The sequence below is a fragment of the Lissotriton vulgaris genome, chromosome 4_1, assembly GCF_964263255.1.
Source record: "Lissotriton vulgaris chromosome 4_1, aLisVul1.2, whole genome shotgun sequence".
Taxonomy (NCBI): Eukaryota; Metazoa; Chordata; class Amphibia; order Caudata; family Salamandridae; genus Lissotriton; species Lissotriton vulgaris.
In genome coordinates, this window is record NC_141691.1 from 702,770,192 (window position 1) to 702,795,747 (window position 25,556).

Here is a 25,556-nt window from a genome sequence, read left to right on the forward strand (position 1 = left end):
ACAGTGGGAAGGGCTCCATATTGTTTGGTATTCACAAAGGTATTTACGAATAGTATCTTTATGGGTGCAGAATGTGCGCACATTAAAAAATAGACCTATCCTATCTTTTTATGTGTGGAAACTCCACACTCCGCACTCGTAAAGATACTACTTGTAAATCCCTTTGTGAATACCAAACAATCGTCAACTTACACAAAAGTGTAAGTTTACCTTTGTGAATCAGGCCCTATGTGTTTAAGTTTATATGCTAGTGATAAAAGCAATGGGCCTGATTCACAAAGATTTTGCTGACAGTAAGTGTGGCTTACTCTTGGAGTACTCCTGAATTATAGATGAATTTAGGGACTACGCTTGTTTTACTCCTGGCTCATTCCAGGAATTCATGAGAGCAAGGAAAACTAGCAGAGTAAGTCACCGCAAATTCCTTGTGAACGGAGTATGAAGATATGGGTGTTACCTAAATGTACTGGGGCATATACACAAAGATATTGTTGTGACTTACTCCTTTACTACACCTGCATTACTAACAGATTCCAGAAATTAACGTATACGTACTATGGCAAAAAGTCTGCTTAATGAATGGCAGACCTTTTCATGTGAATAAGCTGGTTTATGAACAGAAAACTCAACTTATTGAATGTGTGTCTCTGGAAATCCTGTTTTGCAAGCCTGTAGTTGATAGGCCTGTAGTTGATACCTACAAGTATAAAAGGTTTGAGCCCAATTGACATAGATTTTTCTATGACTTACTCTTGTAGTACTCTGGCTTACTCTTGGACTACAGTAGTCAGCTAGAAGTAAACCTGGAGTAATCATGGCTTACCCTTGGCATTTAGGAGTACGTCAAGTGCAACAAGACTAACTCACACTAACTCACAGCAAAAACGTAGTGAATCTCGCTCACATTTGTTTATTTTAACCTGCACATGTATGGAATCTACATTATCAACTTTCGCTATATCAATAAGGGGAGTAAACGTAGAGTTAGAGTAGTAAATCTTCTCTTCCGTATGTGTGCTTACCATTAAGATATAATGAGAGTCAATACTTTTTTTTGGTTTAAATTTGTTTATTGGGTTTTCTCTTTTATTTTTATTTTTGCATTCATCATGACAGTTATAGTTCGGTGCATTAGTGCAATGCTATGAAGACACAATACCAATAAAAACCAGGTATACATTCTCATACATGAGCATTGTGTTGTTCAACCGTGCTGAAACTGTTTGGTCCATTATTACATACGTCATATTCCTGCAACATCAGCGTCACACACCTTATGATAGTGAAGGCCTGTCTGAGGTAAGTGACCCATCACTCTTAGCACAATAGCGGCCCTGCGTTATTGAGTCGATAAATGTGGGGGTAGACATTTCTGCTTATGTTGTTTTGATATACAACTGTAAAGACAGAAACAGCCCTTGCACGACTGACTGGTGGGGGAATGTGCGAACACTTCTGCAAAAGAGCAACGAGAATACAGCATGGAAAGCAAAGCAAGGAAATGACAAGATGCTGAGGGTACAATGCATGAGAAAGTCGGAAAGAACAATAGGCAAATATGCCCTTATGTTCACGCAAGCACACGCATTGATATGCAAGTGAAAGACATGCACATCCACACAGCGCAACCGTCGAATTATGATTCTCTGAATTGAAACGATTAAGTGCATACGTCAAATAAGTTGCGTAGATGTAATAAGAGGCACAGAGAACCCCAGAGCAAAGTCAAATGATCTCTTGTAAAACTACCACCCATAAAAGAAGTGCAACCACAGGACATAACACAGACATTAGTATATTGACAGACGTTAGGAATGTTGTCTTCAAGGCACACAGTAACACAGTCACCTTTTCATAATGCAAGATACATGTGACCCATATAATAATAACTGACATGTATTCACAGAGCTGCAAATATATACAAATATAAACATAGCTAATAAAAAGTACGAAAAACATTGAAACTCCCTACACCCAAAAAGAGATGCAAAGGCAAACCTCACTCTTCGTTTATCCAGTCTCTACCTTGCACAAGCAGGCATGTGGCGTTGAGATCACCAGGTTGATGGATATGACTTGTCAGAAATGTCCTGACATGTCCTTGTACCTGCCAATTGGAAGGTGCTGACAGAGGGACGCCCAGGGCAGTAGGCAATGTCAGGCAACCCCACAGTCATCTGTGTTTTTTGGACAACTGCTGTTGCCAGACACCACCTGTAAAAACAAAATCAACTAAGATTCCATTTAAGCAGGAAAGTCATTTATGCTTTAGGAAGAGATGTACAAAATTTGAATTACACTAGCACAAATAGTCCAAATTGAAAAAATTGTGCTTTCATAAATTGAGAGAGCAATCACGGACTTTTTTCTGCAGCTATGCCTCTGGTAAAATTATACACAGAACCTTATTATCCAGTAAATTCAGGAAAAACTAAATAACGTGAATTTACACTATTTGTTCTTGAGACTTATAAATGAAAATTCATAGGCATTTTATACAGGTGTTCTCACTCATTTTGCAGTAATCCCAGGCAAAATAAAACAAGGTGTTACAGCTCTGAAGCATTACATTACTTTTTAAATTATAGTTAGGTTTATACCAGCAAAAGAAGTAAAAAGGGAAATAAAGGAATATAAATTGAAATTCCTGTCTTAGTTGCTTAGCATTAAAGATATATAATAATATCCACTGATGTTATTGGAAAGCAGAATGTGATTCGATACTCTGTTAAAAGTTTAACAATCATTGGAAAAGATAAGAGGCTTGGTCTAAGCAAGCTGGTGCAATGATTATTCTTATATATTTTTTTTGCAAGCCTGTACCAAAAAATAGAAAGAAATAAACATGCTGCCACCAACATGTTGCCTCTATATGAGTGAAATAAAAAATGTAAATGAAGAAATACTTAATGATATGGTCATTTTACTAGTGATGTTTTCTAAAAAACACAACTTGCAGTTCTGCTACGCATATTATTATTACTATTTGTAAAAACAACAACAATATATCACCACTCAACCTAACACTAAAATGAATGGCAGCTACAATGTCACTTACACACTTTATAACAGCAACTTCAAATGAAAGGTTGAAAATAAATCACCCAAAGTGCAGGGACAATAAATTGCCGGTACTATAGCCTTATATCCTGCCCAAGCAGGCTCTACCGGCTATTAAAGGTCCGCCCCAGTGTTTCGGCAAGGGCCTTAAACAAGGGAACAGGACTTTTATAGCGGGTATAGCCCAGCTACATAGGGCTATGAGGCTATTAGAACATCATGCCACTAGAGGGCAGATTGTTCTAACAAATAAAACAAAGGCTTTAGGGAGGGCAAGGGGATTGAAATCTCCTCTGGCTACCACAGCTGTGAACAAAGAAACATTGGAATGTTGGAGCTCCGGGCTTATACCAACTATTATAAGCCCGGAGCTCTCCATTGTTTTCAATGGAGCTTCCAACATTCCAATGTTTTAATTAAAGTTAAGTTAAAAATGAATCCATAAAGTGCATTTTAGACCACTTTTGTTACTGAAGAGAAATGAACGTTTTTTGCATGTGGGTATGAACACTGTGTGCATGCTTTGGCAGTCACTCATAGTGAAGGGAGGCAACCGGTAAGGAGGTTTGATACACTGCCCTATGCTGTATGCTGAGGTCGGCGGAGGCAAAAGGTGAATGTCAATCGGTGAAGCCGGCTGACCAAAAGACCCTCTGTATGTGTATTGCTGATGAGTTTGTTTGAAAAACAATCATCTGTAGTGACAGCTAAATCTGTCTCTAAGGCCAGATCCAAAAAAACAAATGTTTACTGACTTTAAAATATTGTTGGAGTTTTCCTGATCCTGGGAATAATTTAGAAAATTCCCCAGTTACACATTGTGAGTTTTTATCTTGTTTCTCATTGAATCTTCATCCCAATGTGTTTCACAACTAAGGAAGTATACATAATTAAAATGTTAAAGTCCTTATATAGCAAATACTGACTTTCCTCAAGACGATAACCGTCAGTCACTGCCTCCATAGCTGGGTTAAGCCTATTTCTAGGGCCAGCTCCTTTCGATGGTGAAGTCAACGTGCTGGGCCCCGTCGTTGAGTCTTATCGGAAGGTCTGGTGTGAAGTTTGGACCTATCAAACCACATCCAGAGTGAGAAGCTGGATAAAAAGGTCAACATCCCACCCCAAAGAAGCATATGCCAATAACATCTTGATTTTGAAAAAGACAGAACAATGTAAGAGAAGCAGAAAGAAAAAATCATAAATAAATATTCAGGATGTGATTCACAAACACTTGTAGTACTCAGAGCTTGCTCCCGAATTCCAGGAGGAAGCCAGGAAAATGCCAGCAGCACTTCTGCCTACCTCCTGGAATCCACTAGTAAACCAGGAGCAGTACATGAGTAAGACACACCTATTCATAGCGAAATCTTTGTGAATCGCGCCCATTAACCTGTTCCGAAAATCATGAACTGCAATATATATAAGTAAAGGTGGTTGCTCTATTGTGCTCTCGAAGGACATAGGATGAACCCTCATGCCCTTCAACCTTCACCCATAGTGTCTGCTTCTCCTACCAGTCAACACAGCACTGTGCCCACAGTAATGTACATGCTTTCTCGGATTTTAGACCAGCAGTTTGAGTGAGGAATGAAGGCTGATAATTTACATCCCTATCCATGCATCTCAAGGAATTAACAGTTTTATTAGGATTAGTCTTGCCAGATTGTATATGTGCATTACATTTATCCCTTTTTTTTAATTTCATGGATGCAACAATTCAGTGCTTAATTTGTAAAAAACATAAGTGCCAGGGCCCACTGCAGCTTGCACCGCCCATTGCCCCTCACAGCACTGCCAATGTCAGTAGCAACACATCTCCTAACCAACACACTCCTGCAAGAGTGACAATCGAGACTCTTACAGGCCCCAAAGTTATAAGAACGGTTTTAAACTTACTTAAACTTATAGCTTAGGGGGCCTGTACTAGTCTCAATTGTCACCCTTGTAGGAGTGCGTTGGAATGGCAAGCCATGCAGTGGGATCCATTGGACATTCACTGAGCCCTAAAGGAGGAGACAAGGGTCCTGTTACCACCATATCTGAGTTAGGATACCAAATTAGTCCATATAAATACTTCTCCAGGGGATTGCAAGTAATGCATGTAATGTGTGGTATTGGTGAAGGAATTCCCAAGATTTGAATTGTGAGGGGCTGTCTTGTGGCATTCCCGGGATTCCTCTGCTCTGTATGTAAGACGCTACCGCCACCCATTGACTCGAGAACGGGAGAGAGATACAGACGTTTGCTGTCATGCTCCTCAAGTGATCGCGGCTGCGGCACTTCAAACCCGAATTCGTCACCGGACGGTGATAAATTCTTTTACAGAGATACCACGATTAAATAGAAGAACAATCATCCTACAGAGGTTAAGAATAAGACACCTCCTCCTTTCAGGTTGTCCCCCTTCTTGTCCTGATGAAAACCCGATACGGTTGCAAATAAACCGGCACCATACCGCAGGGTCGAAACGTCGACGCTAATCCACCAATTGGTCCTCACTACATCTCAACAGAAAAATATGATTTGCAATACTGTTTGAGTAAATTGAAGTTACTGTTGGACCAGTGTATCTAAATTACATTTAACACCAACAGAAATTAGCAGTGAGTCAAAGGCTAGAACAGTCATGTATCCAACTGAAAATGAGAAAAGCTAACACTGTGAGCGAGTTCCCATCAGTCCACCATCGAGACCGCCCTTCATCATCTGGGATCTCTTACTCTGGATAACAAATGGTAACCCATAAACTACCGACTACAGATGTTACATAGCCAGGTAGAAAGGGTCCCAAATACATCAACTCAGATCATCTCAGGGAGTAGTCAATACTTTATACTACACCTTGCACTGTTTTTTATTAGTTTAGGAGTGGAAGGATATCTATTAAAGTTGTTTCTCCTCTCACTACCTAATTTTAGAGCTTTCTCTTTTCTTTCATCACTTGCACTTTTTTCATTCTAGCACTGCTATTCAGTTCCCACATTTTGACACACCCTGGTCACATCTGAGTTGATGTATTTGGGACCCTTTCTACCTGGCTATGTAACATCTGTAGTCGGTAGTTTATGGGTTACCATTTGTTATCCAGAGTAAGAGATCCCAGATGATGAAGGGCGGTCTCGATGGTGGACTGATGGGAACTCGCTCACAGTGTTAGCTTTTCTCATTTTCAGTTGGATACATGACTGTTCTAGCCTTTGACTCACTGCTAATTTCTGTTGGTGTTATTGATAGTTAAGGGGTTTAGCAGTTGGGTCATTAAAATATTCCCCTAGGACCTCCTTTTGTGTGTTAATCTAAATTACATTTGTCACGAAACTGTATCACCATAACAGTCACCACTTGTCACAGATCACATTTATTCACTGCTGCACTTATTTATTGTCGTTATATTCTCAATGTATATGGACAACCGCCTTTTAAATACTAAAGAAAACAAATGTTTTGCAAAGTGATTGAATAATTACAACTTTGCGAACCAGAAAAATAATCGTTTGGTGTGTGCTTTTTCCTTCAATGTTTTTTCATAAAAAATACATATGAGAAAATCTATGAGACAAGTAATTGTTTGAGTCAAAGAGATTGAGTACAATTCGACAGAACCACTTTTTGCATACCACGTAATACCCAGGTTCTGAGGGTCACTGGGTAACCCCATTATAATTAATGGCTGTCATGTATGTATGGCAGTGAAGAGGAGTCCCAGAGATTCCACAGGCCTTATCTACAAGAAAGTGATTAAGCGCAGCACCGCAAGCCATTTGCCTGCGCCGCACTGAGTCACTTTCAAAGCACAGGGATGCAACATATTTACAACAATATGTTGATCCCTGTGCTTTCCACTGCACTGGCACACAATTGGCTGTCACGCGCCAATGCATCCACCCTTGCACCATTATTTTTGTGTAGGAAGGGCAACTCACCTGCACAAAAACAATCACAAGAGGTGATTTCCTCTTTCTATGTGTGCTGCAGAATAGAAAATGAAAAATGTCTCCTCGTTATGCATCACAATGCCTCCCCTGGGGAGGCGTAGCATTCTGGCGCATTCCCAGGTTTACGAAAGGTTGTAAATCTGGGAATGCAACAGAAGCAATTGGTATTATTATTATTAAATGAAATTTGTAGAGCGCACTGACACCATGGGTTTCCTGGCGCTATTGGACAGAGGTGATACACAGACTGGGGTTTATGCAGGGTTTATGCAGGGTTAGCAGGGTGGTATTATGAGGGAACACCCACAGCAAAACCCATGGCACGCCCCTTTCACACAAAGTGCTGCGTGAAAAGGGGCCGTGTTTACAAAGACAATAAAAGCCATACAGGGTGGCTTTATGTGTCCTTGTAAATATGGGGCAGCAAAATACGCCACTGGTGCATCACAAAAAGTGATGTCCCGGCGGCGCAAGGGGCTTATAAATAAGCCCCACATGTCCAGGGGGTACGAGTGCCACAAAGTGCTGACAGCTCTATGTATTGCAAGGACAACCTGCAGGTCCATCAGGTGGGGTGGGAACATCAGCATGATAGCGTTTGCACCAATACATCATTGTCTGACCCACATCGGCCTGGCCCATGCTCAGATCGTCAATGTGGGCATGGCATTACTGAAACGTACGTAGAGGTGTTGCTCCTATTATATCTCACTATGGAACATAGAGTAATGTGAATATAGGGAACATTAGTTTCACTTTGTTACATTGCTACATTATCACTTGGAATCACCCTGAGAGATTTGAGACTTGCGAGTGATTGCACGAACCTCAATGTCTCCATGAGGTACATATAATCAGTTGGAGAGCTCAGATCTCAAAAAGCAAATTGAAAGAGCCTGAACATCATGGAAAAAGATTTGGTCAATGCATAGTGGGCAACTTCAATGATTTTTCAGGCAGAAAATTAAGCCACTTTTTGTGAGTTAGATATATCCTCCTTCTGGTATTATTGTGAAGGGACCATGCTGTTACCTGCAAAAAGAAGAACGGGGAGGGGCCGACCAAAGTCTCAGGAGCACATTTTACTCTTCAAGTAGGTACAAGCAGTGCTTTTTTGAGCAGGTGGTTTCCGGTGCTTGGCACCGGCACTTAATCGTCAACATCGGCGCTTATAGTATGAACTTAACCCAAAGGATTTGGAGTGCTTTTCATGAGCACCAATTAAGGACACATTCATTTATTGTAGACATAGGGGAGTTAAGTGATTTACCCAGAATTGCACAATGTTGAGCCTACACCAAGACTCAAACCTTGTTTCACATTTCCAAAGTCGGCCTCTCTGGACATTATGCCTCATCCTCTCCCCCTTGTAGGGTTTCATGGCTAGTAGTTAGTTCGGTTATAGGTGACTCTAATAGGGGCAAAGGGCTGGTGCAAGCAGCCTCCTGACGTGAGCCCTGACACTTATTTTTTCACAAATTAACCACTGGTACAGGAGTGGGATACTTATCCAGCATTGTCCATGACATAGTCTCCTGTACTGCACGGTAACAATGCTATTAGTACTAGATGGGGACGGACAAAAAGAAGCTACAGATTGAGTAATTCAAACCAGAACTATCTCTTGGCCAAGCAACAGGTTTGCTCTCATTGAGTTCCCTTTACCAACATGCACAGGGCAGTGGAAACAAAATCATGCCCACTTGCAACTGCAATTACATTATAAGGTGTCTCCTTGTCCCACCATTACTACTAAACAGGCTCCTGTTAGCTGCTGAGGAGCTGTTGGAAGACCATGAATTGAAACTACATAAAGCAGAGCGGGCTCTGGAAACTGAGATTACTTCCTGTTCCTGGTACTGACCTTATGATTCTGACAGCAGCAAGGTCAGTGCTACGGATGCCAGATGACGAGCTAACAGTGGTAACTCCCGACTACCCCTATTTGATGCCCATGTTTGCACAAACTAGATTACGATGGAGTAGCTGGCTTCCGACGGCTGCTATACATTTCTGATAGGGTTCATGGTAGTATTAAATTAAGTTCAAGGGATAGTTTCTGAGAAGTTGTAAAGTAAAAATCAGCCACAGCCTCGGCAGGTAAGAGTGGTGGAGCCGGGTAGGCGGGGGGGGTTCGACATACGACGACGAAAAATGTATTATTTATTTAATTTTCCCTCGTGGCCGTCTGTCGAATCCCCCCCACCTCCCTTCAACACGGCACCACCGCTCTTACCTGCATGGGCCGCGGCTGGTAAAAATGTAGGGTTATTAACCGCTTCGCTGCGGTGGTAATTCCCCCGCTGTGCTGGGGGCGAGGGGGGCGCGCACAGCGCCCGCATGCTCATGACGAGCTGAGCTCGTCACAGGTGCATTGGCTGCCGTGGAACACTCAGCACAGCAGAGAATTCTCCCCGCACCTGAGCGTTCCACGGCCCATGATGAGCTGAGCTCGTCATGAGCACCGGAGCACCGTGCCTCACGACGAGCTCAACTCGTCATGAGCAGGCAAGGTGTTAAAAAGGCTGAGCTCCAAAGAACTGCAAGACCTAGAATTTGCAAGCAATAGATATAACTCAATGTTAAATAACTCTCCCACCGAGGACCATCAAATCTACAACTGCGCATGGTTCATCAACAGATGAGTGTCACATCTATGATTTTAGGTGTCCCTCTCCTGGAGGGGTGATGAGCTTAAACGGAGGGATGGGTTGCAAAATGAGTTCCCGCTCAGCACTTGTCAAGTAAGTTTCTGCAGTGGAACATGTTAGAACAGGTGTAAACCTCATCTCAGTACAGGGTAGTAGACACCGGGATCTCATTTAGTATAAACCGTGCCGACCATCAAAATGGTGGTGATCAGGTGATTCTCATCTGATATATTTACCAATGACAGATCTTGTCTTGGAAAAGCGATCTATGACGGGTGCACCCACATGGAATATTTAATAGTTTAATCACTGCATGCAATAAAGTTCATGCCCCTATTAATTTTCAGCAGTTAACCCTCTAGGATTTAACAGTTGACAAATGTCCGGTTAATACTGGCACGTGCACATTTTGAGTAGTAGGGGCCAAAACCTACATGTTATGTCCTATTTCTAGAGTTAACTCGGAAGAGGTGATAATGATCACACCTCATACATTTCAAACACTTTAGTGTTGGATTTTTCCAGGTGTGCTAATTCTCACACCAGACCCCAGGGGCACACATGATTAACCCTAAAATGTCCATTATGTACAGCAATGCACAGTATTAAATATCCAGACTAGAACAAAGGCACCTTGAGGGTTCAGAAAGATTACCATTTTGATGAGAGGACTTCTATGTAAATCACATGAATCCCTCAGTGATATCCTCTATTGCCTGCTCAAATGCCTCTGCTCTTGTAAAGCTTTTAATTGATAAGATTAATACAATGCTTTCCCTGCTGAACAAACAAGACATCCTTTTCTGGTAAAGGATTACAGATTATGAATTAGTGAAACTTCATCAATACCAGGCACAAATAAGAAGGGCTAACTCTGGAAAGTGATTGGTGCACAGAAAGAGAGCAAACACATCCAAACATCAGCAATCCTCAAAGTACAAAACGCAGGGCTTTAAGTGATATGGGTCCTGCCGGTGCTCAGCACTGGTAGGTCTAAAAAGCAGGTGCTGGGACAGGTCCCTATCAGGCTCTCCATTTTTCCCTCAGCCTCAGGGTGGAAAAAAACATCTTAACTTTGCTGCAGTACCACCCTTAACTGTCTTTGATGAAGCTTCGAAGAGACTCGTTATAGTTTTTTCACAGTCTCATCATTTCAGAACTGAAGCATTTTCAGTATGCACTAATTGTTGCTTATTTATCTTATGCAATTAACAACCATTGACAAAGCCAATACTCCTGTCTTGTTGTAGGTATAATGTTACTTGTATTATATATCTGGATGCAATGAGAAACAGCAAAATGCCAGTCTGGGGGCACACTATACCATACTAAGCACAGATTTTTAGACACACCATTAATTATATCGGCCACGCTCTTTTGAGAGACCCCAAGTTTTTTCATTCCACTTAAAGCCCTGACAAAACCAAAACACTTGGAGACTTAGAGTGACATATTGCACAGATGACTTAACAAAATAGAGTTGAATGACCTGACCAAAGGTTCTGATGGAGATCTAACAAGAGCGTCTCATGGTCTGCTCATGAAACACACAGAGCATCCTGACCTCAGCTCAACAGCTTGTGATCCTGGGAAAATCACTTAACCGACTACATCCCAACACCCAGTGCCTTAACAAAAGAGTTAATAAAGTAATACTGTGCCGCTCACGTCAAGCCAGAACATGACATTAGAACTCCCCATTTGAAGTAATGTATTACAGAGTTTGGATTAGTAAAATAATATCAAAGTGAACACAGGATAACCAAAAACAATCCCTGGCATGTTTTCTTGTAAATTTGAAGCTCGTTGCCGGAATGTGGCTTTGAATAGACCAGAGTAAGGGGGAGCTCCATGTCTTAGTAAATCCAAGCCTCTCAAAAGCTTCGGGTGACATGGCACGTATGTGACTTTTAACACACAAGGCCGAATGGCCAGAACATATATGATGACGGATGTTTATGTTGAGCTGGTCATGCTATGCACCGAAGGTAGAAAGCATAACAACAGTAGCCAAAAGGATATTCCTCATATGTTTTATACGCATTCCTCCATAATAACCATAGTTATGACTTCAAGAAGTAGATCAAGCTTGTTCTTATGGTGCTAAAATAATATTTTTGTCTCTTTTGCTACAGTTGAGTATGACAAGGAATTTTCACCTCAGCATCGGCATCACAAAGAATTCAAGTTCAACCTGTCCCAGATTCCGGAGGGCGAGGCCGTAACAGCTGCCGAGTTTAGAATTTACAAGGACTGCGTCTCAGGGAATTTTGAAAACCAAACATTCATCATCACCGTCTACCAGGTTTTAAAGGAGAACCAATACAGGTAGCACTTTGACATTCTTTTTCCATACACTGGCTAAACAGTTTCACAATGTTCGGACTGTGCAAAATCCGTTGATAGTTAAAATGGTGAAGTTCCTTAAGATTATTCTATTTAAACAGTGTGTTCAGGTGGTAGCAGCACAGGAGCTGGCCTAGGTTTTAGATCCATATAGACAGGTATTTTAAAAGAGCTTGAACCAGGAGACCTTAGTTCGAATCCAAACTAGATCTCATTCTTTGGTCCTAGGAAAATCACTATCACTCACTCCTCCGACCAAAAATTGGATGCACCTATAGACAATTATGTTTGCAGTACATACGTGGAAGTAAATACTTTAATTAATGTATGAATGTATTTTCGGATTAAAAAAATGGAACCCAATTCTTCGACTTGATTAATCAGTAAATATGCATTGAAGTCGGTAGTGTGTGGGGTTCAATAAATCATATTTGATTTCTTGGGTAATAGGATTTGCAGGTAAATATAGTTGCCTTCATTTTGATTTTAACTTAATTTTCTAATTCATGTTTGTTTAATTGACTTTTCTTCTTTTGTTTGAGTTTTTCTCTCTGTTAGATTCAGGGGCACCCTGTTGTCATTTTTTAAGCGTAGGCGATTTCCATAGTTTATAGTTTTGCGGGCTTTATCTAACGTTTCAACAGGTCTTTACACTGATTGGTATTCCTAGTCTGATGTTCACGTCATTATTAGCTTTGTAACATTATGTTATTTTAAGGATACAAATAAAGATTGCAATGCTCAGAAGAGGTAAATCAAAGTCACATTAGGAAAATGTACTAAGATTTCATGCAACACAGCTAAGCAACCAAACTTGCTATGCTGCATTGCACCAAAGGGAGAGAGCAGAATAGAGCTACTGAGCTATGGTGCTGTTTCTCTCTCCTCCTTCACTGGTGCACTTAGGGCTGCCTGGCACCGCACACACCCACAGTAAACCATAGTGGAAGGGTGTGTGGATGATATCTAGCATATGTTTTGAATACAAAGGGTTCTTCAACATTACGCGTTCCTTGAGGCAGTGTAATTTGTTTATGAAAAGCTGTGTCTACCAATGTCAGTAGGTATGGATTTGCATCAAAATCTATGAGTGGTTGCATGGGAGCATCTTTTTACCACCCATGGAACTCCACCTTGACTCAATGTACTGTCAAGTAACATGACATTGTGCAAAGAGTTACTTCAGCTCTACTTACCAGCGTGAAATTAAATCCCAAATCTACACTTTGCTTCTGTTTGCGTCACTTTTGCAATGCGAACCTGGCACAAAATATAATTAAATATGGACCGAAGCATAGAGTATTCAAACCTATCACAAACATATGAAGGAATAAAGGTGTATATATACATATATATATATATATATATATATATATATATATATATATATATATATATATATATATATATATATATATATATATATATTCACTGAAAAAACCATAGGTTTTAGGCCTTATATAGTTAGGAATTAGCATTTAAAAAACCTTGAAAATTCACTGAAAAAACCATAGGTTTCAGGCCTTATATAGTTAGGAATTAACATATAAAAAACCATTGAAATTCCTCCTATATAGTTAGCTGGATATTTTATTGATATTAAACCGATGAAATTCAACATATAGTTAGTTGCACTAACTATATATTTCGCGCATCCGCAATCCAATGCTGATGATGTCACATATTACATCATTCATGACATGGTCAGTGACATCACTGATGACATCACTGATGACATCTCATTTAACATCAATGATCACACCACTGATGATATACTTCATGTGATAATACAATGCACCTCCTTACACTCTAATATAACTTCTGTTACACCTAGTGTAAAATACAGAGTATCATTATTTAAACTATTGACACACCAATACCATTTACTACATACGCACTCACTGATTCCTACGTCTACACACACATTCACTCATTCAGCCATACAATCACTCGTACATACAGTCACTCATTATTACAACACTATCATATGCACTCATACACCTATGCAGACACTCACACACTGCCACTCATCCATGGAGTTACTCACACACCTAGTCAGTCCTGTAAAGAATCATTCACACTTTGATTTCTTCATCTATACAGTTAAACACAGAACAGCTTACATTTTCACAGATATACTAACACATACTTACTCACTTATACAATCAAATCCTTCATCCATACTCTTATACATCCACTCATTCTTCAATATGTAAAACATATTTAAAATTTACAAAAACACACAGACACTGGATGATGTCATCAGTGATGTCATCAGTGATGTCATTGACCATGTCATGAATGATGTAATATGTGACATCATCAGCATTGGATTGCGGATGCGCGAAATATATAGTTAGTGCAACTAACTATATGTTGAATTTCATCGGTTTTATATCAATAAAATGTCCAGCTAACTATATAGGAGGAATTTCAATGGTTTTTTATATGTTAATTCCTAACTATATAAGGCCTGAAACCTATGGTTTTTTCAGTGAATTTTCAAGGTTTTTTAAATGCTAATTCCTAACTATATAAGGCCTAAAACCTATGGTTTTTTCAGTGAATTTCAAAGGTTTTTTAAATGCTAATTCCTAACTATATAAGGCCTAAAACCTATGGTTTTTTCAGTGAATTTCAAAGGTTTTTTAAATGCTAATTCCTAACTATATAAGGCCTAAAACCTATGGTTTTTTCAGTGTATATATATATATATATATATATATATATATATATATATATATATATATATATATAAAACTTATTTCACTGTATGCACTATTTGTTGCGCCCTAGGAGAAATTCCATTTGGCCTGCCCTTCCTACTTGCATCTTTGTCAGTGTCTTGGGAAAATAGGAGGGGTATGGGAGGTGAGAGGGGACAAGGAAAAGGAGAAAAACAGACTTCAGAACCCTGTTTACTACATATTTCTTTAAAGGCAGGTTTGTGAGAGACGGCTGCAGGCTACTACTGCGCCCATTAAGGTCTGGGCTCTGAGAATGGACCCAGCTCGCCAAGCTAAAGACCAACTCTGAGAACCAGGACACTCTACTGTGATTAACAAATGTCAATTATTCATTCATGAGTGAAATATTATTTGATGCTATTCTAGCTGTAGCCAGCAACCTTAACAGAAGATCCCTAGCAAAGGCTGCTGTGGAGCAACCCTGGGGGAGGAAAGGAGCCATGCTGCTCTCTGGTAATGAGAGTTACTGAAGGTCACCACTACTGGCAATCCCTCCCCTCCTTGCTGCTGTTGTGGATCTTAACCCGTTCCGTGCTCGTGACGGAACCACTCCGTCACGAGCCACGTGCGTGATGTGCTAATGACGGAGGGGTTCCGTCATTGCGGGGCCGCCCACGCTGCAGCAATTCCGCGCCTGCGCGATGGAATTAATGAGCGGGCAGGGCCGTGACGGAACCACTCCGTCATGAGCACAGTGCGCCCGTGGCTCGTGACGGAGTGGTTCCGTCACGAGCATGGTCCCGCCGCGCGCCCCCCCCCCCCGGCCCGCGGTAGAATTACCGCTGCGGCCAAGGGGTTAAAGGGGCCTTTTGTGTTTTCAGCTCAGGAGGCTGGTTACCTCAGTGAAGGCAAATCCCCCCTTCACCTGAATCACCTATTAGGATGCTAACTATTTATGTATAACTCTAACCACTAGTATATGTAGTAGACCTTTGTACTTACTACCATTCCTATGAGTTTAGAGTTCATCCGTTTGTATGTCTTCCTTGAGTGACTTTGCAACTTGTACATTTGCATTTTTTTTTCTGTGTGTATCTCTTCGTTGTGTGACTTTACAACTTGTACATTTGCAAATGTTTCCTGTTTGTATCTCCTATGTAACTTGCGTAATCCAAAGTCCTTATGTAACGCAACTGGTTCTTTTGCAAAGGGCTCTGACACCTTCGGGTAATGTTCGCGCTATATAAAATCGCATTAAATAAATAAATCAATTACAGGCGAGAGGCCACCCAAGGGGCGTGGGGGAAGAGATGGGATGAGGGGATGTAGGAAGACTAACGAAGAGAAACAAAATGTTTAGAGAAAATGGAGGCACTGGTGGACAGAAAAAAAGTTACCTAGGTCAGCTCAATATACACCACTCTAAATCTAGGCGTCCTGGCCCTCATCACCCATGCCCAAGGCCGGCCATACCCACTAGTTTCACATTCGTTACATTTGCTACTGTAACTCTTCACTTACACTCAATTCAATTTTATTAAGAATTTGGATCTATAATGAGGTCCACATAAAAAACACACACAATTATTATATAAATACAATTTAAAATACAAGCTGAATTCAATGCCATCATAAATAGGATAAAATATTAAACAAATTAAATTCCAGCGTAATCGTATCACCATATAACAACGGCAGTGTTAAATTCAAATTAGCCCATCATCAAAGAAATGAGCGAATGAGCTCCTTCATAGCCAGTTCACAAATCTCCATAACACAGAAAAATAGAAGGTCTACCAGCAAAGGAAAGCAATCAATAGCACCGGATGAGCAAGAGAAGACACAAATATTAATTAATCGACAAAGGAATTAAACTCAACAGCATATTACTTTTTTAACCTTTCATTTCTATATGTAAAGCGCACTAACGCGATTTAGGTAAAGCTAGCAGCGCTTTACCAAATGAAATACATAGGTAAAACTTGCTGAGCCCTTTTACCAACACAGACTTTGGCAAGAAAGCGCCGAGAGTAGACTTTCAGCCACTTACCATTCAATGGTATCATCTACAAACCGAAACAGATGTTAATCATCATGTATCTCTACGAGCACGACTCCCCCCCCTCCTACCGCCCAACCCCCCACGTTAATCTTCATTGAACCAAGCCAAGCGGCATCAGTCTACCAGCTGTCAACAAAGCACTGCCCCGGTAACGCGGCCACTGCAGCAGTTCAGAGGCGCTCCGAGTACCACTGAAAAGAATGAGTCAGCGGCTACATCGCCAGCAGCTCTTGGTCAAAACACATCATAATATGTTTCAAGTGCAATTGCGACGTGTTACCGACCTTGCTGTGTTCCTCCCTCCTTTGGTTCCCGTAAATGCTACAAGCAAGAGCAGGAATCCCCCTCCCCCCCTGCTCTGGATTTCGATGGACGCTTCCTAATTAAGGTTTTTCTTTTTGGAGGGATGCACACCAAATTCTCTGCCCACATCTTTCCACTCCCTATGACTAGCATTAAAGTAATCCTGATATTCTCCCCTTACTTCCAGGGTTTATATTTTTCTTACAAACCCTCAGTTCACTTCGTGTTTCCGTAATTACTCTACATGCCTCCCAGTTAAGTTTAGTCTGTGAACTTCAAAACCGTGCTATACTTAATCATTCACATATTTCTTTTTATCGCGCTGTTAACTCCAAACTTACTCATCCCCTCCCGCGCGTCTATTTTCTAAACAAGAAAAGCTGTATCCTTCGTACTTTACATTTCCGTAATTACTCTGCAAGCCTCCCAGTTGAGTTAAGTCTGTGAATTTCAAAAACCGTGCTATACTAAGTTATTCACATTTTTCCTTTTATCGCGCTGTTAACTTCAAAACTTACTCTTCCCCTCCCACGCGTCTATTTTCTCAACAAGAAAGCTGTATCCTTCGTACCTGCTGTGTTGGTTAACAAATGATTGCCGCCCACGCCATGATTGCTCCGACCAGTATAAAGCTCTCTATTCCCGCCTGTTCTTTTAAATCCCTCTACCCCCGCTATACCTCTCCCCATTGGCTCAAAAAATGCAGACACTTCCTGTTTCTTTCATGCCTCATTGTTCACGTAAACTACGTTACCCAAGGTGCATGACTTTCGTACATGAAGGAGTTTCAATAGTATATTAATGCAAAATTGTCACATTATTGTATCTGTCCATCTATACAGCTGTCAACAAAGCACTGCCCCGGTAACGCGGCCACTGCAGCAGTTCAGAGGTGCTCCGAGTACCACTGAAAAGAATGAGTCAGCAGCTACATCGCCAGCAGCTCTTGGTCAAAACACATCATAATATGTTTCAAGTGCAATTGCGACATGTTACCGACCTTGCTGTGTTCCTCCCTCCTTTGGTTCCCATAAATGCTACAAGCAAGAGCAGGAATCCCCCTCCCCCCCCTGCTCTGGATTTCGATGGACACTTCCTAATTAAGGGCACAACTTCGAAATGTTAGGCTAACACCCAAATCTAGGACTGGAAAGACTGCCCATAATAACCTGGAAGAAGGTGGTCGCACAGCAAAGGCTTCCCCCAGGCAGGGGGAAGCGGAAACCACGTCCTCCTGGCCCCGCCCACAACCAGGCGGCGGCCATCTTAAGGCAGCTCGGGCGGCGGCGGTGATCTCGGGGGCAAAACGAGGGGTGGGCACCCTCGAAATCAAATTAAAAACAATAAAATGAAAGAGAGAAGCCCCCCAAGCCCCCCCCAACCCCCCCCCCAAAAAAAAATCGCGAAAAATCGCGGGGTGCGCGCACGCGTGCGCACTTATAGATATATAATTGATTTCTCTTCTAATTTTCTCAGGAACTACTGGAGGGGTTTACACTATTTAACAAAAAGCGTGATCTGCGTACCAGACACTACCATTTCGACAAGTTTGGTGTAATTCCCTTCAGTGGTTCAAGCTGTAGCCGAGTCTAAAGGTCCTATGGAAATTAACATGGGGAAAACACGTTTTGGGACCCCCCTTTTTTCTCAGCCCCCACTTGACTAATCCCCCCCAAACTTTCAGGGAAGGAGAGGAGCGGAGCGAGCCATCTTCTTTGAGAAATTTGCGAAGATTCATCAACCAGCGCCAAAGTTATTCCCAATAGAATGTTGGGGATTTCCTATGGAAACTAGGTCCTAACTATATATACCTACTGGCTACCGCCAGTAGGTAATATATATATATATATATATATATATATATATATATATATATATATATATATATATATATATATATATATATATATATATCCCAACCAAAGAGTTGAGCCCTCTGTAGGAAGAAGCCACTCGGTAGGAAAAGATTATTTGCATCCATTTCTTTATTTTGAGCAGACGTAACAGGAGGCACAGCAGCACACAGTCATCTCCTTTCTTGTGGCCAGACCGGTTTCGGGAACATCATCCCTTCCTCAATGGCAGCTGGTCTCTATGAAGAACTTGCATGCACTTCGATAGTTAAGAACCTGCCTCAGTGGGCGTGTCCAAAAACGGCATTCTGGTTCTTGTGGTGCAGCTTCTGATAATAACTCAAGTGAGTTTCTTCACAAATACAGCGTGATCAAATAAAATAAACACCCCAGTGAGCTGAGGCGCTGTGGCGTTGGGCAGCCTGTTAAGTTCGTCGTCTTTTCAAGCATTCCGACCTCCCGTAGAGAAAAACGCCGGTTGGCTCTATCACGGGTCCGCCTTGCAGCGGCAGGCTTCCTTCCCGCGGCTGGACTCGAGCCGCAAAATATCCCAACCAAAGAGTTGAGCCCTCTGTAGGAAGAAGCCACTCGGTAGGAAAAGATTATTTGCATCCATTTCTTTATTTTGAGCAGACGTAACAGGAGGCACAGCAGCACACAGTCATCTCCTTTCTTGTGGCCAGACCGGTTTCGGGAACATCATCCCTTCCTCAATGGCAGCTGGTCTCTATGAAGAACTTGCATGCACTTCGATAGTTAAGAACCTGCCCCAGTGGGCGTGTCCAAAAACGGCATTCTGGTTCTTGTGGTGCAGCTTCTGATAATAACTCAAGTGAGTTTCTTCACAAATACAGCGTGATCAAATAAAATAAACACCCCAGTGGGCTGAGGCGCTGTGGCGTTGGGCAGCCTGTTAAGTTCGTCGTCTTTTCAAGCATTCCGACCTCCCGTAGAGAAAAACGCCGGTTGGCGCTATCACGGGTCCGCCTTGCAGCGGCAGGCTTCCTTCCCGCGGCTGGACTCGAGCCGCAAAATATCCCAACCAAAGAGTTGAGCCCTCTGTAGGAAGAAGCCACTCGGTAGGAAAAGATTATTTGCATCCATTTCTTTATTTTGAGCAGACGTAACAGGAGGCACAGCAGCACACAGTCATCTCCTTTCTTGTGGCCAGACCGGTTTCGGGAACATCATCCCTTCCTCAATGGCAGCTGGTCTCTATGAAGAACTTGCATGCACTTCGATAGTTAAGAACCTGCCCCAGTGGGCGTGTCCAAAAACGGCATTCTGGTTCTTGTGGTGCAGCTTCTGATAATAACTCAAGTGAGTTTCTTCACAAATACAGCGTGATCAAATAAAATAAACACCCCAGTGGGCTGAGGCGCTGTGGCGTTGGGCAGCCTGTTAAGTTCGTCGTCTTTTCAAGCATTCCGACCTCCCGTAGAGAAAAACGCCGGTTGGCGCTATCACGGGTCCGCCTTGCAGCGGCAGGCTTCCTTCCCGCGGCTGGACTCGAGCCGCAAAATATCCCAACCAAAGAGTTGAGCCCTCTGTAGGAAGAAGCCACTCGGTAGGAAAAGATTATTTGCATCCATTTCTTTATTTTGAGCAGACGTAACAGGAGGCACAGCAGCACACAGTCATCTCCTTTCTTGTGGCCAGACCGGTTTCGGGAACATCATCCCTTCCTCAATGGCAGCTGGTCTCTATGAAGAACTTGCATGCACTTCGATAGTTAAGAACCTGCCCCAGTGGGCGTGTCCAAAAACGGCATTCTGGTTCTTGTGGTGCAGCTTCTGATAATAACTCAAGTAAGTTTCTTCACAAATACAGCGTGATCAAATAAAATAAACACCCCAGTGGGCTGAGGCGCTGTGGCGTTGGGCAGCCTGTTAAGTTCGTCGTCTTTTCAAGCATTCCGACCTACCGAACGCACTATCGAAGTGCATGCAAGTTCTTCATAGAGACCAGCTGCCATTGAGGAAGGGATGATGTTCCCGAAACCGGTCTGGCCACAAGAAAGGAGATGACTGTGTGCTGCTGTGCCTCCTGTTACGTCTGCTCAAAATAAAGAAATGGATGCAAATAATCTTTTCCTACCGAGTGGCTTCTTCCTACAGAGGGCTCAACTCTTTGGTTGGGATATTTTGCGGCTCGAGTCCAGCCGCGGGAAGGAAGCCTGCCGCTGCAAGGCGGACCCGTGATAGCGCCAACCGGCGTTTTTCTCTACGGGAGGTCGGAATGCTTGAAAAGACGACGAACTTAACAGGCTGCCCAACGCCACAGCGCCTCAGCCCACTGGGGTGTTTATTTTATTTGATCACGCTGTATTTGTGAAGAAACTCACTAGAGTTATTATCAGAAGCTGCACCACAAGAACCAGAATGCCGTTTTTGGACACGCCCACTGGGGCAGGTTCTTAACTATCGAAGTGCATGCAAGTTCTTCATAGAGACCAGCTGCCATTGAGGAAGGGATGATGTTCCCGAAACCGGTCTGGCCACAAGAAAGGAGATGACTGTGTGCTGCTGTGCCTCCTGTTACGTCTGCTCAAAATAAAGAAATGGATGCAAATAATCTTTTCCTACCGAGTGGCTTCTTCCTACAGAGGGCTCAACTCTTTGGTTGGGATATTTTGCGGCTCGAGTCCAGCCGCGGGAAGGAAGCCTGCCGCTGCAAGGCGGACCCGTGATAGCGCCAACCGGCGTTTTTCTCTACGGGAGGTCGGAATGCTTGAAAAGACGACGAACTTAACAGGCTGCCCAACGCCACAGCGCCTCAGCCCACTGGGGTGTTTATTTTATTTGATCACGCTGTATTTGTGAAGAAACTCACTTGAGTTATTATCAGAAGCTGCACCACAAGAACCAGAATGCCGTTTTTGGACACGCCCACTGGGGCAGGTTCTTAACTATCGAAGTGCATGCAAGTTCTTCATAGAGACCAGCTGCCATTGAGGAAGGGATGATGTTCCCGAAACCGGTCTGGCCACAAGAAAGGAGATGACTGTGTGCTGCTGTGCCTCCTGTTACGTCTGCTCAAAATAAAGAAATGGATGCAAATAATCTTTTCCTACAGAGTGGCTTCTTCCTACAGAGGGCTCAACTCTTTGGTTGGGATATATATATATATATATATATATATATATATATATATATATATATATATATATATATATATATATATATATATATATATATATATATATATATATATATATATATATATAACTGTTGGCTCACTTGTATCTTTACCGGGCCCTGGGAGCTGGCAACTAGCAGAGATTCCCACAGGTGTTCACATACATGACCATATACACATACAGAAATGTGACATGGTAAAGGGGTGCAGCAGAGCAGTTGAAATTTAAAAATGTTTGTGTTTCTTCTCAGGAAAACATTTTTGTTGGTAAGTCCTTGCTCTTCGCTCTTACTTCCCCAGCCATTGCCCTCCCTATGCCCACCTTGAAAAAGATTTACTCCTGTTCTTGACAGGAGTACATCCAGAAGTGTGTTCAGCAAGGAAGAGTGACTACCTGCAAAACTTTATTGACTACCTGTAAACCTACTAGCTTGAGGATTTCCCCTAACTTCTATTCGTGGATTCACCCAGAAATAGCAATAAATCCACACCTGGGAAGATGATTTTGCCCAGTAAAATCCATTGTCTGGTGAAATTTCCATGTAAACTAAACTATTCCTGATTTTGTGAATCAGGAATGGGAATTCTTTCTAATAAATGAAGCTATTTGCATGTATTTGGGTGTGTAAGTAGGTTTGTGAACAGGACCCTCTCAGAGCAAAAATCACACTAGTGCTCAAGCATGTGAATTGCATTTGACATTGAATTCAAATAAAAGCAGAATGTCATAACAGCCAGGAAAAATAGATTAGATGGGTGGTAAACGTTGCACATGGTCTCTTACAGAACAGCTGTTTTAATTGAAATGTCAAGGTGAATTACACCGTGACTTCTAAAGCAAGGCTAAACACAGGTTGCAGAAATCCGCTCCTGGGAACATAGCACCTCTAGTGGCAACCAACCGATATTAGAACTTTCAGTCTCTAGACTTTGATGGGTGGGTGGAATTCTGAAGGACCTTATGAGGCCAGACAGGTCTGATGGTTTAATGAGAAATTAACCATGGTCCCTAAATTTATTTTCTTTGTAAATTTGAAAACCTAAGTGGCTTTGGAAAATCCACAGGAGTGGATATGTGTATTTGTGCATGCATACAACTTTAAAACAAGAAATCTCCACTTGTAAGATGCCTTTCCGCATGGAGAAGCACCTTCTTTTACATCCACAGTAAAATGTATAAGGGAATGTTGTCCCATATTTGTGCCAAACTCTTTCTTTTAGGAGTAACTTTTAGCGTGCAAATAAAACATTAAAAACATTGACAATGTTGGTAAATACCTACAAAAGTATGACTCTTTGGGGTATCCACTACCTTCAAACAATCTGTAAATCAAGTGCACTAATGACCATTAAAAAGCTGCAGATGGATTAATTTTCTGGCCAGAAGGTTTTGCCAGGCATGTGCCCTGTAGTACAGGAATATCCATTAATTAATTTCCCAAAAAATAAGTATAGAATTTAGCAGCCTATAGACCTATATATATATATTGCTGGCGGCTGCGTCTGCAGAATTGTTTGGGCTTCGAGGTATCTTGTTATTCCAATCATTTCAATTTTTCAATGATTGGAATAACAAGAATAAAAAGATTGAATGGAAATCAATTGTGGAATTTTTTGGCAATGCAACAGTGCTTCCGGATCGGGGGTGATTCCGTTCCCGACATATTGGTTTGTACTTTCATGTGGCCGATGGGCGGACCACATCTCCGGGATGCACACAATTTAAAATGATTCAAGTTTGAAAACAGCAAGTAAAAGGTGTGCACTTCAACCCGTCATTTAGTAATTTAACTGTTCAGGCCAATTTGAAGTAGCACCCACGGTGTACATGGCTCACTTTGAAAAAATGGATGGTCACTTGAAAACCTTGTTCGCCTCACCTTGGGGGAGCGAGTTTGAACTGCTCCAGTTGCAACAAACGTAACGGATGCTTGTGTTTTGATGCTTTTAAGCACTTCACTACAAAAAGTTCCGATAAGGAGCAGCTCATTATATAGACTTGAATTTTAAAAACAAATTGTAATTCTATTATATGTTTGCATTTTGTACAGCTTATGCTTCATGTAGACAGTTAAATCAGGCGTAGTAGGTAACATCGCAAGGGAGGGCAGGGTAAATTGGTGTAGGTGTCGTCATATGTTGAGCATTCACAGCCGTAACGGAAAGTTGATTCCGGTATCATTGAATAGAGGATTATGGGTCCTGTAGTGTAGCATGATGTAGAAGAGAGGGGGGAGGAACCTCACAGGTACTTAAAAGGGAAGCAGGTGTGAGAGAGCTGACATCTGGTTTTTGAAATAAAAAGGAGGAATAAGTCCAGGACATACAAAAACAGGTACAGGAGCGTTTTTATAACGTTTGGTTTGATGTGTATGCTTTAAACTTATAAATTCAGGCAGTGGGGCGACATTTCCACATAGTGTTAATATGGTTAACAACGTGAGACATAAAGGGAGAAGTAATGGGTTATTTTAAATTTAGGTCTTATGTTGTTGACTATTAGAGGGAAAACGCTGAGTGAAGCATTTTATAAATGCATATATAATGAGCATGTTACAAGCTTAGGATGTAAAGTGTTTTATAAATTTAAACATAATGTCTAAAGTTATTGCTTATATTTGTAGTGAACCCCTGAAGAAGGGCAAGTAAAATGCCCTAAATGCATTGGGAAAGACACACTAATGAGGATGAAATTTGTATACGTCCTGCTTTATGGAAAAGGCCTGGATGGGCATACCTTCAGCATCAGATGTATATACAAAATATGGATTTCAAGTTCTAAAACGAATTAAAAAATTGAAATGATTGGAATAACAAGAATAAAAAGATTGAATGGAAATCAATTGTGGATTTTTTTGGCAATGCAACAGTGCTTCCGGATTGGGGTGATTCCATTCCCGACATATTGGTTTGTACTTTCATGTGGCCGATGGGCGGACCACATCTCCCGGATGCACGCAATTTAAAATGATTCAAGTTTGAAAACAGCAAGTAAAAGGTGTGCACTTCAACCCGTCATTTAGTAGTTCCGAAATGCATTATGCCACATTCATTTCAATAAAGGTGTTTTCGACCAGTCGCCCCTGAGGCCTCTGCTCTTTCTTTTGGAGGAGGTGTTTGAGATATATATATCGTAGTGTTGACTAATAAATCACACTTGGAATAGAGGCCGCGGCTCCAATGTTTTTGTCGCCTTTGATAAGAGGAAGCACGCATTAGTGTTTGTCTTGGATTTAAGGGGTGGCTACCGGCTACCCCTGCCGTGAGCCTGCTGTGGAAGAGGCTCGGGATCAAGCCAACTTTGGATGTGGATATATATATCCAGTAACCATGTTCCCAAATGTTACATATTCCAACAGGAAAGAAAGGCTACAGAGTGCACGTCAGTGCAATAACTTCCGTTTTTTCACAACCGCTCCAGCTTGCCATGACGTGTTTCGGTCACCGCCGTGACCTTGATCACCTGTATATATTTATATGCATATATAGATTTGTCCTTCAAGCTTGTCATACACCAACAA

The 25,556-nt window shown here is 41.8% G+C and overlaps 1 protein-coding gene across 1 annotated transcript in view; it reads left to right on the forward strand.

The window, feature by feature from the left end:
• BMP6 (bone morphogenetic protein 6) overlaps positions 1-25,556 on the forward strand; it is a 508,375-nt gene that overhangs the window by 378,172 nt on the left and 104,647 nt on the right. Inside the window, exon 2 of the mRNA XM_086965002.1 lies at positions 11,782-11,974. Coding sequence (XP_086821128.1) covers positions 11,782-11,974 — 193 coding nt within the window. The remainder of the gene's footprint in view (positions 1-11,781; positions 11,975-25,556) is intronic.